This window comes from Meriones unguiculatus, chromosome 1 (assembly GCF_030254825.1).
Source record: "Meriones unguiculatus strain TT.TT164.6M chromosome 1, Bangor_MerUng_6.1, whole genome shotgun sequence".
NCBI lineage: Eukaryota > Metazoa > Chordata > Mammalia > Rodentia > Muridae > Meriones > Meriones unguiculatus.
Genome location: NC_083349.1, coordinates 71,832,744 through 71,850,562, shown reverse-complemented (window position 1 = coordinate 71,850,562; position 17,819 = coordinate 71,832,744). Strand labels below are relative to the sequence as shown.

Sequence of the window (17,819 nt, the reverse complement as noted above, 5' to 3'; positions counted from 1 at the left end):
AGTTTATTAACTTTGTATCCCTGCTGTAGCCCCTCCCTCATCCCTTGCCAATCCTACCTTCCCTCATCTCCTCCAATGCCCCTCCCCAAGTCCACTGATAGAGGAGGTCCTCCTCCCCTTCCATCTGACCCTAGCCTATCAGGTCTCATCAGGACTGTCTGCATTGTCTTCCTCTGTGGCCTAGTAAGGCTGCTCCCCACTAAGGGGGAGGTGATCAAAGAGCCAGCTGCTGAGTTCATGTCAGAGACAGTCCCTGTTCCCCTTACTAGGGTACCCACTTGGAGACTGAGCTGCCATGGACTACATCTATGCAGGAGTTCTAGGTTATCTCTATGAATGGTCTTTGGACTATCAGTCTCAGAAAAGACCCCTGTGCCCAGATTTTTTGGTTCTGTTGCTCTTCTTGTGTAGCTCCTGTCCCCTCCAGGTCTTTCTATCTCCCCCTTCTTTCATAAGATTCCCTGTGCTCTGCCCAAAGTTTAGCTATGAGTCTCAGCATCTGCTTTGATACCCTGCTGGGTAGAGTCTTTCAGAAGCCCTCTGTGGTAGGCTCCTGTCCTGTTCCCTGTTTTCTCCCTCTTCAGGTATATATCCTGTTTGCCTTTGTGAGTTAGGATTGAGCATCTTTAATTATTCTTAACAACTGAATAACACCCACTGGGTAAATGTGCCATATTTTCAATATTCATGCCCAAAAGTGGGACAGCTGAATCTTGAGGTAGAGGGCTCTCAGCTTCCTGAGGAACTGGCACCCAACTTCCGTAGCAGGCTGAAGCAGTCTGCAAACTCCTGCCAGCGGTAAGTGCCCGACCACCATCAAGAGCAGGTGCTATCATTTGTTTATTAATCTTGGCCATTCTGACTGGTATTGAGATGAAACCTCAAGGTAGTTTTAAAATCCCAGCACTGGAAAGAAGTGGGCACAAAGTCCCACCCCTAATGATGAGGCTGTTTGTGACTGATGCCTGCTGGGAAAGAAAACATCAGTTTTCTCCAATGGTGTGACCTAGGTACGTCAACCACACTTCCGGGGCCTGCCTTGAAGTGGTCAGAGACACAAAACAAATGCCACAGTTTGCTTTTTGTTTGAGGCTTTTTGTTTCGTTTCAGATTTTTCTTTGTTGTCTTGGTTTTGTTGTTTTGTTTGATTATGGGAGGGGACACATTTTGGTATTATTTTTGAGAGAGAGGGAGAGAGAGGGAACTAACACAAAGTTGCCTAAGGAAGACATGGGGAGGATACAGGGGGATCAGAACTGTATAAAAAGAATTCACTTTACAGAAAAGCTGCTTTCGAGGAAGCTACCTTTTAGATGACTGAGACATATCCAGACATAGTAGCACATGCTTTAAGAAGGATTTAGACAAACAAAACTAAGAATGTTTGCGAACTATACCTGTGCTACAGGACTTCCGCTTGACTGGTGCGCTTGCTTGTTTTGTTGGGTTTTGTAAACTTAATACAAGCTAAAGTCACCTGGGAAGTGGAAACTGCAACTGGGAAAATGCCTCCACTAGATCAGCTCTTGGCAAGTCTTGGTTTGGGAGGGTCTTGTGACAGATTTGAGAGGGCCCAGCCCACCTGGATGGTTCCACTCCGCCTCAGATGATCCTGAGTTATATAAGGAAGGCTAACGAGCCCTGGAGCTGAACAAGCCATGTGAGAAGATCCTCTGGGGCTCACTGGAGCTCCTGCCTGCAGGTTCCTGCCTGAGGTGAGCTGCTGCCTGCAGGCTCCTGCCCTAACTGCACTCAGGGGTGGAGTTATAAGGGGGGATGAAGCCTTACCCACAAGGCGCTCTTCTTGTCACAGTGTTTAACACAGCAATGGAAAGCAGAGTAACATGACCATGAAAATAAATTATTCAGGAAGAGTGATGAACACTTCAAGTAACATATGAATGGCGCTGACATGTTAAAAGATTGTCAACATTGTTGGCAGTGAATGAAATGCAAAGTAAAATAATACTTAGATCTCATTGCATAGCTACTAGAATAGCTAGAATTAAAGAGGCTAACTGTAAAAGCACGCTGAGAGACAGAGAAGAATGAGACCACTGATGCGCAGCCCTTTCAGAGATGACGCTAGTCACATGGAGGTATCCGCATAGGCCTGGGGAAAGATCAAAACTGTTCTTTATAAATAATCTACCCTAAAATTTTATTTCTTCAAAAATTTTAAAATACTACATTAAAATTATGGAAGATTATTTGAACCCTACATTTTGTTCCTGTTCAGGATATATAATTATTTTACTATTTAGAATAGAAAAAATACAGCAAGTACAGTTAAGAGAATAAAACAAACAGACATTACCTTTCTAAGCAACATATATGGAAGTATAAAGAAACACAAATTATAAGAATGTTATAAATACAATCTCAAAAAAGTTTTAAAGTAAAAAAATAAAATAAAATATGTAAATATGTACATATAAAATATGTGATGAAACCACGAGTATTAATATGAAGCTAACAATATAAATCAATTACTGGTCATGAAAACATAAGGATACTTACAATAGCATGTCCCTCTAAGTGGATTACCAACATAGCGATTTTCAGAGTCACATCTGTAAAAACACAAAAACCTTACTCATTACTAAATAATGTATGTTAAAACTGTATCATAAAATGAATTTTTAAAAATAAACTTCCAAAATAATTGACTGCAAAACACATAAAAATAAAAAAGCATGAGTGAATAGAAAATGTTTGTGAAAAGTGAGAAAATCCGCTTACAGGGCAGAGCCTAACCTTGGTCAGAGACAGAGCACAACCAGGAGCTTTGGGACAGTTAGCACTCTTCACTAACATAACAAGTTCTCAAAAGTTGGAACAAAAACACACACATTTTTAAGTAGAACAAAAACCGGAACAACCACAAAACCCTACTTTCTTCTTTATAGTATTATCTGAAATTTAAATATTCTTCCTATTTTATACAACAATGAACGTTTATCTTTAAAAAGTAATCCTCCCCTGCCAGGGCTGCCCAGCCTCAGGGGATGAGGAAGTGCTCAGTCCTGGTATGACTTGATGAGCTGGGGAGGGTTGACACAGGGGGAGGGGCTCCCCTTTTCTGGGGGGGGAAGGAGAGCAGGAGAGAAGGGGGGACTGGGAAGAGGGAAGGGAGGGGCACCCTCGGGATGTAAAGTAAATAAACTTACATTTAAAAATTCTGAAAAGTAATTTTCAGAACACATCTATTATCAGCCCCTGACCTTCACATGCACGTACGTGTACACACACCCATAACACATGAGCACACATATAAACATACGCATGCTAAGTCACATATTCTCTCTCTCTTGTGTGTACATACACATGGCCTCCCTTAGTCATGTTGAGAAAAGGTTTTCTCTAAACCGATAGACTCAGAATTCACAACAGACTAATATGATCCAAGATCAATAGCTCAAATGCTGAGCTTTTGTTAGGTTAGAAACAAATGAGCACATGGAGACTCAATCACATGGACTCTAAGTTAAATACATAAAAATATGAATACCCATAACAGAGAAACTTATGATTTTTGTTTTCGTGTCTAGAATAAAACTACCAAGTGAGACAGACATACAGTGCTGATTTACATAATTATAGTTCTTGAAATGTGTTTCCAAAATAAATCTTCTAGGATATATGTATCAGAGCATATCCGGGACATTGTGAAAGGGAATTGTAAAGTTTGTAGGAGCCAGAGGACCCGGGAGTTTGCTCTGGACTGAGCCTTCTACTAATGCCGGACACTTCACACATGAAGTCTCACAAAAACAGGACACTTCACACATGAAGTCTCACAAAAACAATGTCCAAACATGACCTGAACAAGGATGTCACTGGGCCTGTGGTGGGTGAGGGTCTCAGGATATAGGGTGCACTGTATATGCCATGACCAAAGTGGCTCTTGGAGGAAAGGGTTTACTTGGCTTATGCTCCCAAATCCCTGTTAATCATGGAAGGAAGTCAGGACAGGAACTCAAACAGAGCCTGAGCCTGAAGGCAGGAGCTGACACAGAGGCCATGGAAGTTACTGCTTGCTGGCTTGCTCAGCCTGCTTTCCTATAGAACTTAGGGCCACCAGCCTTGGTGACCACACCCGTAAGAGGCGGGGCCATCTCCATCAATTACTGATGTTCACAACATGTTGTGAGTTCATGAAAGACACTTTTCGTTTAAGCATTACTGCATTTAACAAAAGCCGGCCAGGTTTACAAGCTTTAAAACGCCCTACTCATGGAGTCACTTTCTCAGTTGATCTCCCTTCTCTCAGATGACTCTAGCTAATGTCAAGGTGACATAAAACTAGGAAGCAAAGCAGAGAAAAGTCCATAAAGCCTCAAGCCTACAGGAAAAACCACAGATGAGGAACGCTGACAGCACACAAAACAGTCTCCCAGGAAGAGCCCAGAAATGGGTCATCCAACACTCAAGATGTCAGCCCTGAAGTGTATTACAAGTGACATCATATAGGCTGAGGAGGTTGCATTTATGAACATATATGTATGTATGTATGTATGTATGTATGTATGTAATAACAGTTAATGCAAAAGAGGACAAAAGTTTGAAAGTGAACAAGGAGGGGCCTGTGGAAGGGGGTCTGGAGGGAGAAAAGGGAAAGAGGAACTATTAAAAATATATTAATCTCAAAAATTTAAAGTTAGAATAAAATATATATACCAAAGTACCTAAATATAGTAGCTTAATATTTAAATTAAATTAAGTTTAAAAAGGTTAGAGAAACCTATGAAATGTCTTTTTTATAGTAGAGTTCATTAGAACAAAAATATTATAATGCAAATATATTTTAATAATAAAAATCAAACAGTGAAAAGTAGGCTAATATTATATTTCAGATACACTTTAGCCATGTGGCTGCTATTTTTATATTTGAGATAGACCTTAAAGATATTCAAATACACTTCCAAACTCTCTAAAGAAATGTCCTCTTATTAGAAAAATCAAGAAAGAGCAGAGATGCAATCGATACTTCACAAACAGGGCCATCTGGCAGAGATGGAGCATTCTGGCAAACAGGGCTGTGCAGGGTATTTGAGCCTCCAAGCTCTGAAGTCACATTCAGAAGCACTCCCGTTAAAAACTTCAGTGTCTTCCTCCTTTTGATCGAGAGTGACTGACACCAAAAACTGTCATGGCTGAAGCTCCAGTTTAAGCTGCCATCCATCAAGCTTATGACTGAATTCTAGAGTGGTTTTCAGCACGCTCTGCCCTCTGGCTGTGGAGGATAGTGGCCTTTAAACACTACATTGAAAGCTTGCTCATGTTCACAGCATGTCATGAGGACACACTATGGCATTTAACAAAAGCCAGGCAAGTTTACAGCTGCTGGGCTCCACACATCCAACTGTTAACACTACTGCACAAACACTGGTGCGTCTCCCCCGAACTCCACATTATCCCGACCCGCCACAGTTGATTCTCAGTGATTACTCTAGCACATCAGGACAATCAAAGCCCCATTTACCATCAGAATCTTGGCATTTAGAGCCTTCTGACAGTCATCCAACTGGATATCTCATCATGAAGTTCTGATACCCAGAGCCGGTGTGGATACCAAGTAACCCAGTGTCACTTCAACAGAAGCCTGAGAGGGGCCTGCTGTGCACACTGTCCTCATGAGTGACAGCAGGTAGCCTCAGTGACAAAGCAGAGCGATGAAGGGCAAATCCCATACCTCAGGACCGCAACATGGCACTGCGGGTCAAAACACATGCTCGGCAAGCCTGATGGGCTCCACTGGCTGGATATTACGAACCATGAGCTAAGAAAACGGCTGTGCGCGGACATGCCGGATACCCACGTGGCAGCTAAGCAACATGGTCCTTCGGTTCACGCCCAAGGACAGGCAGCTGCTTCCCCTGAGAGACCCAGGGGAACTTCTTACCAACTTCCTCCATGGCTAACCAACCCTACGCTCCCATCAGCAGCAAATGAGGGTTCCTTTTTCTCCATACTCGCCCCAGGGTTTGTCAATGAGGTTCTTGACCACAGCTGCCTTGGCTGGGGTGAGCTGAACTCTTACAGTTCTGGGACAGCTAAGGGGGCTTAATGCTTTGTGAAGTGTTTATTGGCCATCTATGTTTCTTCTATGCAGAACTGTATGTTGAGTTCAGTAGTTGCTTTTGTCTAATTCAAGATACCATTTTTTAATACCAATTATCTTGGAATGTTAGGTTGAGAACTGTCATTGTGACAATATGACTAAATGTATGCTTTTTTGTTTGTTTTTTTTTTCAAATTTTAAATTACAGTTTATTCACTTTGTATCCCCCGTAAACACCTCCCTCTTCCCCTCCCAGGCTCACCCACCCTCCCCCCTCTCTATGCATGCCCTTCCCCAAGTCCACTGATAGGGGAGGTCTTCCTCTGCTTCCCTCTGATCCTAGTCTATCAGGTCTCATGAGGACTGGCTGCATTGTCTTCCTCTGTGGCCTGGTAAGGCTCCCCCCTCAGGGGGAGGTGATCAAAGAGTAGGCCAATCAGTTCATGTCAGAGACAGTCCCTGTTGCAATTACTATGGAACCCACTTGGACACTGAACTGTCATGGGCTACATCTGTGCAGGGGTTCTAGATAATCTCCATGAATGGTCCTTGGTTGGATTATCAGCCTCAGAAAAGACCCCTATGCCCAGATTTTTTGGTTCTGTTGTTCTCCTTGTGGAGCTCCTGTCCTATCCAGGTCTTACTATTTTCCACTTCTTTCATACGATTCCCTGCATTCTGCCCAAAGGTTGGCCATAAGTCTCAGCATACACTTTGATACCCTGCAGGGTAGAGCCTTTCAGAGGCCTTCTGTGGCAGGCTCCTGTCCTGTTCCCCATTTTCCCCTTCTTCTGATGTCCATCCTCTTAGCCTTTCTGAATGGGGATTAGGCCTTCTAACGAGAGTCCTCCTTCTAGATTAGTTTCTTTAGGTGTATCTATTTTAGTAGGTTTATCCTATATTATATGTCTAGTGTCCACTAATGAGTGAGTATATACCCTGTGTGTATTTCTGCTTCTGGGATACCTCACTCAGGAAGATCTTTTCCAGTACCCACCATTTACCTGCAAATTTCACGGTTTCCTTGTTTTTTTTTTTTTTTTTTATCTCTGAGTAATATTCCATTGTATAGCCATACTATCATTTCTGTACCCATTCCTCAGTTGAGGAGCATCTGGGTTGTTTCCACGTTCTGGCTATTACAAATAAAGCTGCTACAAACATGGTTGAGCAAATATCCTCATTGTGTACTTAAGCCTCTTTTGGATATATGCCTAGGAGTGGTATTGCTGGATCTTGAGGAAGCACTATTCCAAATTGTCTGAGAAAGTGCCAGATTGATTTCCAAAGTGGTTGTACAAGCTTACATTCCCACCAGCAGTGGAGGAGGGTTCCCTTTTCTCCACAACCTCTCCAGCATGTATTGGCACTTGAGTTTTTGATCTTAGCCATTCTGAAATCTCAGGGTCCTTTTGATTTGGATTTCGCTGATGACTAGGGATATTGAGCATTTCTTTAAGTGTATTTTGGCCATTCGATATTCCTCTGTTGAGAATTCTCTGTTTAGCTCTATACCCCATTTTTTAAATTGGATTACTTGATTTGTTGCTGTTTAACTTCTTGAGTTCTTTATATAGTCTGGATATTAGACCTCTGTCAGATATAGGGTTGGTGAAGATCCTTTCCCAATCTGTAGGCAGTCGTTTCGTTCTGAGAACAGTATCCTTTGCTTTACAGAAGCTTTTCAGTTTCATGAGGTCCCATTTATTGATTGTTGATCTTAGAGCCTGTGCTGTTGGTGTTCTGTTCAGGAAGATGTCTCCTGTGCCAATGAGTTCAAGACTCTTCCCCACTTTTTCTTCTAACAGGTTTAGTGTGTCTGGTTTTATATTGAGGTCTTTGATCCACTTGGAGTTTAATTTTGTGCAGGGTGATAAATGTGGATCTATTTGCATTTTTCTACATGTAGACATCCAATTGGACCAGCACCATTTGTTGAAAATGCTGTCTTTTTTCCATTGAATGGTTTTGGCATCTTTGTCAAAAATCAGGTGTCCATAAGTGTGTGGGTTTATTTCTGGGTCTTCTATTTGATTCCATTGATCCATCAATCAGTTTCTATGTCAGAACCACGCAGTTTTTAGTACTGTTGCTTTATAGTGCAGCTTGAGATCAGGGATGGAGATACCTCCAGAGGATCATTTATTGTAGAGGATTGTTTTAGCACTTCTTGTTATTCCATAAGAAGTTGAGAATTTTTCTTTCAAGGTCTGTACAGAATTGTGTTGGTAATTTGATGAGAATTGCATTGAATCTGTAGATTGCTTTTGGTAAGATGGCCATTTTTACTATATTAATCCTGCCAAGCCATGAGCATGGGAGATCTTTCCATCTTCTGATATCTTCTTCTAATTCTTTCTTCAGAGACTGGAAATTTTTTTCATACAAGTCTTTGACTTGCTTGATTAGGTTCACACCAAGGTACTTTATATCCTTTGTGGCTATTGTGAAGGGTGTTGTTTCCCTATTTCTTTCTCGGCCCTTTTGTCTTTTGTATACAGGAGGGCTACTGATTTTTTTGAGTTAATTTTGTATCCAGCCACTTTGCTGAAGGTGTTCATCAGCTGTAGGAGTTCCCTGGTAGAATTTTTGGGGTCACTCAGGTATACTATCATATCATCTGCAAATAGTGATACTTTGACTTCTTCCTTTCCAATTTGTATCCCCTTGATCTCCTTTAATTGTCTTATTGCTCTGGCTAGGACTTCAAGAACTATGTTGAAGAGATATGGAGAGAGTGGGCAGCCTTGCCTTGTCCCTGATTACAGTGGGATTGATTTAAGTTTCTCTCCATTGAGTTAAATATTGACTATAGGCTTGCTGTATATTGCCTTTACTATGTTTAGGTATGTGCCTTGTATCCCGATCTCTCCAAGACTTTAAAACATGAATGGATGTTGGATTTTGTCAAATGCTTTTTCAGCATCTAAGGAGATGATCATGTGGTTTTTCTTCTTCAGTTTGTTTATATGGTGGATCACATTGATGGATTTCCATATATTGAACCACCCCTGCATGTGTGGGATGAAGCCTACTTGGTCGTAGTGGATGATATCTTTGATATGTTCTTGTTTTCAGTTTGTGAGTATTTTGTTGAGTATTTTTGCAACAATGTTCATAAGGGAGATTGGCCTGAAATTCTCTTTCTTTGTTGGGTCTTTGTGAGATTTAGGTACCAAGGTGACTGTGACTTCACAGAATGAGTTTGGTAGTGTTCCTTCTGTTTCTACTTTGTGGAATAGTTTGAAGAGTATTGGTGTTAGCGTCTTCTTTGAAGGTCTGGTAGAATTCTGTGCGAAACCCATCTGTTCCTGGGCTTTATTTGCATGGGAGACTTTTGATAACCGCTTCTATTTCCTTAGGGGATATAGAACTATTTAATTGACTTACCTGGTCTTGATTCAACTTTGGCAAATGGAATTGGTCAAAAAAAATTGTCTATTTCATTTAGATTTTCAAATTTTGTGGTAAATGTATACTTTCAAACAGAGCATTTAAGGCTTTGTTTCTGGATGTACCACTCTTTGAGATGAGGAAGCCAAGACTGGCCTTAGAGTCACTATGCAACCAAGGCTGGCTACGTGGACATTTTAATAACAATTATGATTGCTTTGCCCAATCTTCTCTACTTTCAAGCTGAGTGTGGTGGCTCACACCTTTACCTGCCACACAGGAAGGAGGAAGAGGAAGTCAGAATGCAGGAGTTTTAGATTAGCCTGGTCTACATTCTAAGATCCAGTCATCCAGGGCTACAGACTGAGAATCTGTCTTTGATGAAAAAAAAATTAAATCATCTCTACTTTTTTTCTGTTAGAAAACAGTAATATCAATATATTAAGTATGACAGTATCTCTGAAAAGAGGCAGTCAACGCCTGTCGCCCTCAAAGCTCCACACTACTGAGAGCAAACCTCCATCAGCTATCCTGTTAGTCCACGGACACAAGCTGCGGCTGCATGTCTGTCTGCATGCGCCTGCCTTTCGTTGTTTTTCCTTCTCTCTTTCTATAGACAGACAGACAGATAGGTAGATAAATAGATTGATTGATAGATAGATGTAGATATAGATAATATATTATCATTTTACTGGGGTTTTGAGTTCTAATTAAGTCAAGGATTTGCATTTTAACAAAATGCAACAGTCTCCAGATTTCTGCATCCTTGAGCAGACACTGGAAACACTAAGACCACGTTCCTTATTGTGTCATTGTGGGGCCTCCACTATCTCCACTTCTGTCTGCTGCCTTCTTACTCCAAAAACTGATATTCCTCCTTAAAATTCTAACTCCAGTGCACTGTGCACATAGCTTCTTCATCCTCGGTGAACCCTTCTCAGGGGCCATCAAAACAATGAATACATTAGTGATGGAATGGTGCTTGCAGCTGTTTGTTCAGATAAAGGGTCCAGACAAATGTGTGGCCAATGCAGCAAACGACTTGGAAAGAAGAGAACCAATATCCATTTGGGAAGTTTACAAAACTATGTGACATACATAAAGACAAATGGATTTTTTTATTATTATTATTTATATAGCATTCTACCTGTGCACCAGAAGAAGGCAACAGATCTCACTATAGATAGTTGTGAGCCACTATGTGGTTGCTGGGAATTGAATTCAGGACCTCTGAAAGAACAGCCAGTGTTCTTTATTATTATTATTAATTACAATTTATTCACTTTGTATTCCAGCTGTAGCCCCCACCCTCATCCCCTCCTAGATTCCCCCTCCCCCCTCTTTTTCTCCTATGCCCCTCCCCAAGTCCACTGATAGGGAAAGTCCTCCTCCCCTTTCCTCTGACCCTAGCCTATCAGGTCTCATCAGGACTGTCTGCATTGTCTTCCTCTGTGGCCTGTTAAGGCTGTTCCCCCCTCAGGGGGAGGTGATCAAAGAGCCAGCCACTGAGTTCATGTCAGAGACAGTCCCTGTTCCCATTACTAGGAAACCCTCTTGGACACTGAGCTGCCATGGGCTACTTCTGTGCAGGGGTTCTAAGTTACCTCCATGCATGGTCCTTTTTTGGAGTATCAGCCTCAGAAAAGACCCCTGTGCCCAGATTTTTTGGTTTTGTTGCTCTCCTTGTGGAGCTCCTGTTCCCTCCAGGTCTTTCTATCTCCCCCTTCCTTCTTAAGATTCCCTGCACTCTGCAAAAAGTTTGGCTATGAATCTCAGCAGGGTATGTTTTGATACCCTGCTGGGTAGAGGCAGTGTTCTTAACCTCTGAGCCATCTCTCCAGCCCCCAACAAATGGAATTTATCCTTGGAAGGAAAGATTCATGGTTATTCTAAATCCTTAATATAAGAAATCCGTGTATTTTATTGTGGTGAGGACAACATTAATACCATGAAAGGCACTTTGGGCAAAAGTCATGTTATCAATATTCCTAGCTAATAGCAACCACTAATTTAATCACTATTTGCATTTTCAGATGATTATATCTGCTTCCTAATAAAAGCATTTTCCAATGTAACTGCTATACAGGAAATAATTGTTTTTAAAATAATGACCTCATAATTATTGTCCCATTCAAAAGTTTACTGAACAGCCATTTGATATTCCTCAATTCAGATCTGTACCCCACTCAGTATCCAAGTAGTTTTCCTAGTAAGGGGAACAGGGACTGTAAATGACATGAACTCAGTGGCTGGCTCTTTGATCACCTCCCCCTGAGGGGGGAGCAGCCTTGCCAGGCCACAGAGGAAAACAATGCAGACAGTCCTGCTGAGAACTAATAGGTTAGGGTCAGATGGAAGGGGAGAGCGACTTCCACTATCAGTGGACTTGGGGAATAATATGGGAAAAGATGAAAGAGGGAGGGTGGGATTGGGAAAGAATAAGGAAGGGGTCTACAGCAGGGATACAAAGTGAATAAACTGTAAGTAATATAAAAAATTAAAATTTAATAAAAATGTTTTAAAAGATCTGTAGCCCATTTTTAATTGAATTATTTTATTTTTTGATGTCTAGTTTCTTGAGTTATTTACATATATTGGATATTAGACTTCTAACAAATATGAGGAGGGTAAAAATCATTTCCCATTCTGTAGTCCCTTGCCTTACAGAAGCTTTTCAGTTTCATGAGGTCTACTTATTAATTGTTGATCTTAGAGCCTATACTATCCATGTTCCATTCAGAAAGTTGTCTCCTGTGCCAATGCACTCAAGGCTATTCCCTGCTCTATCTTCTGTCAGGTTCAGTGTGTCTGGTTTTTCATTGAGGTTTTTGATCCACGTGAAGTTGAGCTTTTTTCATTCTTGTACATGAAGACATCCAATTAGATCAACAGTATTTCTTGAGGATATTTTCTTTTTTCTATTGCGTATTTCTAACTTCTTTACAAAAAAATCAGGTGTCCATAGGTGTGTAGATTTATGTCTAGATCCTTGAATCAATTCCATTTGTCACTGAGTCTGTTTTTAGGCTAGTACCATACAGTTTTTATTACTATAGCTCTGTAGTAGAGCTTGAGATCTGTGGTGGTGACACCTTTGGAAGTTCAATTAGGAATGTCCAGACTGTTTTAACTATCCTGCATGTTTAATTTTTCCATATGAAGCTGAAAATTATCATTTCAAGGTCTATACAGAATTGCACTGGGATTTTGAAGGGGCTGCGCTGAGTCTGAAGATGGTTTTTGGTGAGATGGACATTTGCACTACGTTAATCCTGCTCCTCCGTGCCTACGGGGGATCTCTCCATCTTCTGATGTCTTCTTCAAAGACTTGAAGGTTTTATCACACGAGTCTTTCACCTGCCTAGTTAGAGTCACACCAAGATATTTTACATTATTTGAGTATATTGTGAAGTTTGTTGTTCCCCTGATTTCTTTCTCAGTCAATTTGTCATTTGTACATAGGAAGATTACTTGTTTTTTTGAGCTGAGAAATGCAAATGAAAACTACTTTGAGATTCCATCTTACACCAGTCAGAATGGATAAGATAAATAACACAAGTGAGCTCAAGCTGGAGAGGATGTGGAGCAAGGAGAACACTCCTCCATTGCTGGTGGGAGAGTAAACTTATACAGCCACCATGGAAATCAATATGGCTGTTCATGAGAAAATTAGGAATATATCTACCTCAAGACCCAGATATACCAATCCTGGGCATATGCCCAAAGGTCACTCCATCCTATCACGAGGTCACTTGCTCGACAGTGCTCACTGGAACTTTATTCCTAACAGCCAGAAACTGGAAACACATACATGTCCCTCAACTGAAGAATGGATAAAGAAAATGTGATACAGCTACACAGTGGAGTATTACTCAGCTGGTAAAAAAAAAAAGAAAAACTATCATGGAATGTGCAGGCAAAAACAGATGCAACTAGAAAGAGTCATTGTGGGTGAGGTAATCTAGACTCAGAAAGACAAATACGGTCTGTATTCACTTATACAGATATTAGCTGTAAAGTAAACGATATCCAAGCCATAATCCAATGACCCAGAGAGGTTAGGTAAAGGGAACGGCTCTAAAGGGGACCCACGCATCTCCTGCAGAAGGGGAAATAGATTTTGCAGGTAAACAGTAGCCAGACAGGGAAGGGAGCAGGAGGGTCAGGTTGTGGGGGAATTGAGGGAGGGGGTGCAGGGAGTGACAACAGGACCTGGGGACATTTGTTGGGTGTGTGAGAACCTAGTGCAATGAAAACTTCCTGGGTCTGAGGGTGACCCTAGTGAGGATTCCAGTCGTGCCATCAGGCTGCATCTGGCTGACTTGTTGGCCTCAGGGTTCCTGTGAAGATCCCTAAAGCACCCAGGCTGATGTCAGATGATCACTCTGAAAACCGACAGTGGGGCCCTATCGCTGAGGACAACGCTACACAGCACACTGAGCGGAGAGTCGAGCTGGTGTCTGCATGGAGGCTTCACCCTCCACCGCAGTCTCTCTGCAGGCTCCAGGAAGAGAAACCTGGACACCAACCCAGCCACAGTTGGTCCTGCCTGCAAGATGTGCGGGGGCAAGGGTGGCTCAGAACTGTGGGAGTGGACAACCATGAGGCCCAGGCCATGAGAGAAAGAAAATGCACTATGCTGCCTGAACAGCCATGAAGTAGAGACTGGATAGCCTATGACATGATATGATATGATATGATATGATATGACATGACATGACATGTAGACCTATGATAAAACCAAATGCAACTGAAATGATTCCTAGTGATGTTCTGCTATACGCACCAGCCAGTGCCTTGTCCAGTTATCAACAGAGCCTTCCGCCAGCAGCTGACGGGAACGTAGAGACCCAGACATTGAGCAGAGAGGGCGTATGAACTGGAGGTCTCCATCAGGTCCTTCCTAGCTGCTGAGGGAACCCAGTGGAGGAGGGAGAAGGATGGAGAACACCAGGGAACATGGCCCACTGAGTCAACTAAGCAGGGCTCACACGGTCCACAGAGACTGAAGCCTGCATGGGTCCACAGCAGGTCCTCAGTGCATCTTATGACCATTAGCTTGGTGTTTCTGTGGGGCTCCTAACAGCGGGAATCAGTGTCTCTGACTCCTTTGCTTGCCCTTAGAACTCTTTTTCTCCTACGGAGTGAAAGTGGGTCTGGAGGACGGGGTAGCTACGGGGAGTGGAGCTGGGAGGAGTAGAGGGACAGAAAACTGTGGCCAGAATGTATTGTATGAGAAAATAATCTATTTTCAATTAAAATAAATAAAAGGGTACTTGCAAGCAAAAACAAAGTACTGAACACACATACCTATATTTACTGTTTACAAAGTTTCCTTTACAAATTGGTATTCCAATTCCTCCTTATAAAAATACATAAATTAGATCAAAGGCAAATGCATTTTAGTCACTCAAAACTATGTATTTTAGAGAAAATAGTGTGCTTGACCTGTAAGCTGGACTAAGGTGAGCTTATCAGCTCATAAGTAACTAAAAATATGGCTGTCTCTTGTTTACAAATAAAAGCATGTTCTTAAAATGCCAGTTACCAAAAAGTAACTATATAGATCTACATATTTAAATCATTTAGGAAAAATTGTAATAATTACAGTTTATAATCATAGCTGTAACGAACATTTTGCTTTTGTTGATAACTATGACTTGAATTTACATACATGATCTTGGTTGCTGTAATGAATAATGATGCTAATATCTGGTACTAATTTGAGTATTGGGTGAGAATGCTGCAAAGTGTAAACAAACCCAGGGTTTCTGTTCATACACTTTAAGCTGGTTACATTGTCGCCTTGGACTCTTCTGAGCGGGGCCTGTGCAGACTCAGCAGCTCATGACAACAAAGCTGGCTCTACTCAACCCACACACACTGTGGGACCATCAGAGGCACCCTTCCACCAGGGTGTAAGCCTGGATTTAGTTTGTTGTTTGTGAGGCACATGTGGCCTGCCTAGCAGGTACCTCATAAGAGCGGTAGGCTTTGATTTTACTTTTAGCTGAAGGGATTAAAGTTAGGAGACTCCCTGGTTATATAAGGCTTCTCTGACCGTGAAAATCTAGTAAACGATATCAAATAAAAATTTTAGATATTTGTAGTTTAGAGAATTCTTTATTAATTTTCCCTAATGACTACATGATTAAATAATAGAAACATGATTTTTCTCAAGTAATAAATGTATGTGAAAATAAGCATGTATTTGTACCTAGTTAATATTAAACCATGCAAATCTGATTTTAATATAATGTACATGAAATATAATGAAAATGAAGGAAGGGAAAATAATTGTATTGCCTTTTAAAGGCACATTTGGAAGAGAATAAATATTAATAACTAAATGACACAAGAAAGTCACTCATACAGTACTGAGAGCAAAACCCTGGGCTCCTGTGTGAAGAACACTCTAAGAGAGAAGGGATGTGGCGGGCTGAGTGCGGACTCCCCAGTGCTGCTGTGTGCCTGTGCGGAAACAGCAGTCCTGTCAGCCGCTTCCACAGACCCTGCCTGACAGCCGCTGTTACTGTCAGCTTTAAACAGCTACCGTGTCAAAAGAACTGATGACTTGTAAAGGAGAATAGTTTATACACTGTAAGCTTAACTACCATAATGCTAACATTCAAAAGTAAAGCATACAGATTAATTTTATAGCACACAATCCACAAGCGTTACAAAAACAGTTCTCCGTACTTACAGCTGACATTGGTCACCTTTTATCCCTTTGGTAGTGCAGAAGCATTTTCCTGTGTGCACGTGACAGATGTTTGCATGGCCACCGCATGTGCAGGCTGTAAGGCAAAAACCAAAACAGATTATTACCTCATTTTGTGAGGCTATCTCCTCATGTCATGTTCTTTTTAGTTCAGGAACCTGAGTTAACCTATGTGAAAACTTGGCAAAACTCTTTAAAATCCCAGAGTCTCCTACATCTACCATTTCCGGAAGTAATGCTCTATTTCTCTGTGTTTCTGTTTGTGATCTGAAACATCAACGATAAAATAAGTGTTTAAAAAGATAGTAGGTGAGCCAGGCATGGTGGTGTATGCCTTTAAGCCCACCACTCAGGGGCTCAGAGGCAGGAGGATTGCTGCGATAGAAATGAAATAATGTGGTCTATGCATACAGATGTCAAAACAAGCTACTCAAGCTAATTTTCCCAAGGTTCAACATTTGTTATCATACTTTTTTCTTAAAATATCCATAGCTATTCTAATACCCATGAGAATTAGCAAATGAAAACAAATGTAACCAGATAAACGCACTGATATCCCAAGGAGTTTCCGAAATAAAACTAGTCATAAGTATTAGGTACAGGAGCACTCTGGACAGTTTTTAAGGGGGAAAGACAACCAGAGGCTTTCATCTCGGGTTCTGAGCTGGAATCAGCAGGAGTCAAATGCAGGAAGATGATCTGGTGGCAGCATGCTGAGGTCCAGAAAGACAATGCAGGCTCCTCCAGTCAACCCCAGGCTGCTTAAATTCTAAACAGCACACCTTGCTAGAAGCATTCCAAGGACCTGGAGGGCAGGCTGTAAGCCCAGGAAGAAAGTGGAAGTCACCTCGTCTTGAGAATCACAAGTGGACAGCCTCAGACCGAGAACAGACAACAGCCACAGCTGTTTGCGCGGCACACAGAGGGTGCACAGGAGGGTGTCTCCGAGAACCCTCAGCCGCAGCGGTAAACACGCTGCCCAAACACACCGCAGTTCCCCTCCCTGAACCACCCAGAACCAACTGCCACAGAGGCAGCTCATTAAAACAAACTGCTATTTGCTATTTTGAGACAAGAGGTTGCAGTGATTCTAACTGTGTCACATATTCTGAGAAGAAGCTGCTGTTCAACAATGAGTGAGAAAAATCAAGTTTAAAGGAGAAGTTTTCCAAGGCCACCACCAATCTGTGTGGTGCTTGCACAACTAACCTTTTCACATCTCCCCAAAAGCAAATACTAGCTAAACCTTAGACTCATCAGTTGTCTGGTTTTAAAAGCCAGAATACCTAAGATTTTTTTTTTACAACATCTAATTTCCCGTTAGCAAATGAAAACGGCTATGACAAATTCCTAAGGACAGTGTAATATAAAGGGCACAAAAGGAAAAAAAAAAAAAAAAAAGGCTGCCTTCATTTTAAAAAGAACAGACCAACACCAAGCAGATCAGGGGAAGTCAGCCAGGTTGAGGCCTAGCTGGACACACTCAAGGTCATACACGCGAGCAGAGGTGGGAAGGCCCAACTCCCCCTGCAGCTTCATCAAGAGACCATGTCAAGGCGTGTAAGCAGAGGCAAGGTGAGGCGGTGGGCGAGGTGAGGTGGCGGGCGAGGTGTAAGCGGAGGCGAGGTGAGGCGGTGGGCG

At 41.9% G+C, this 17,819-nt stretch overlaps 1 protein-coding gene across 7 annotated transcripts in view; it reads right to left on the bottom strand.

Annotated features, from left to right (window-relative positions):
• The window catches only part of Atrnl1 (attractin like 1), a 563,418-nt gene that overhangs the window by 418,527 nt on the left and 127,072 nt on the right, over nt 1-17,819 (bottom strand). For all 7 annotated transcript variants that reach the window (XM_060391717.1, XM_060391720.1, XM_060391724.1 and 4 more), the window contains exons 20-21: nt 16,161-16,254; nt 2,521-2,573 (exon numbers count right to left, since the gene is read on the bottom strand). In XM_060391717.1, coding sequence (XP_060247700.1) covers nt 2,521-2,573; nt 16,161-16,254 — 147 coding nt within the window. The remainder of the gene's footprint in view (nt 1-2,520; nt 2,574-16,160; nt 16,255-17,819) is intronic.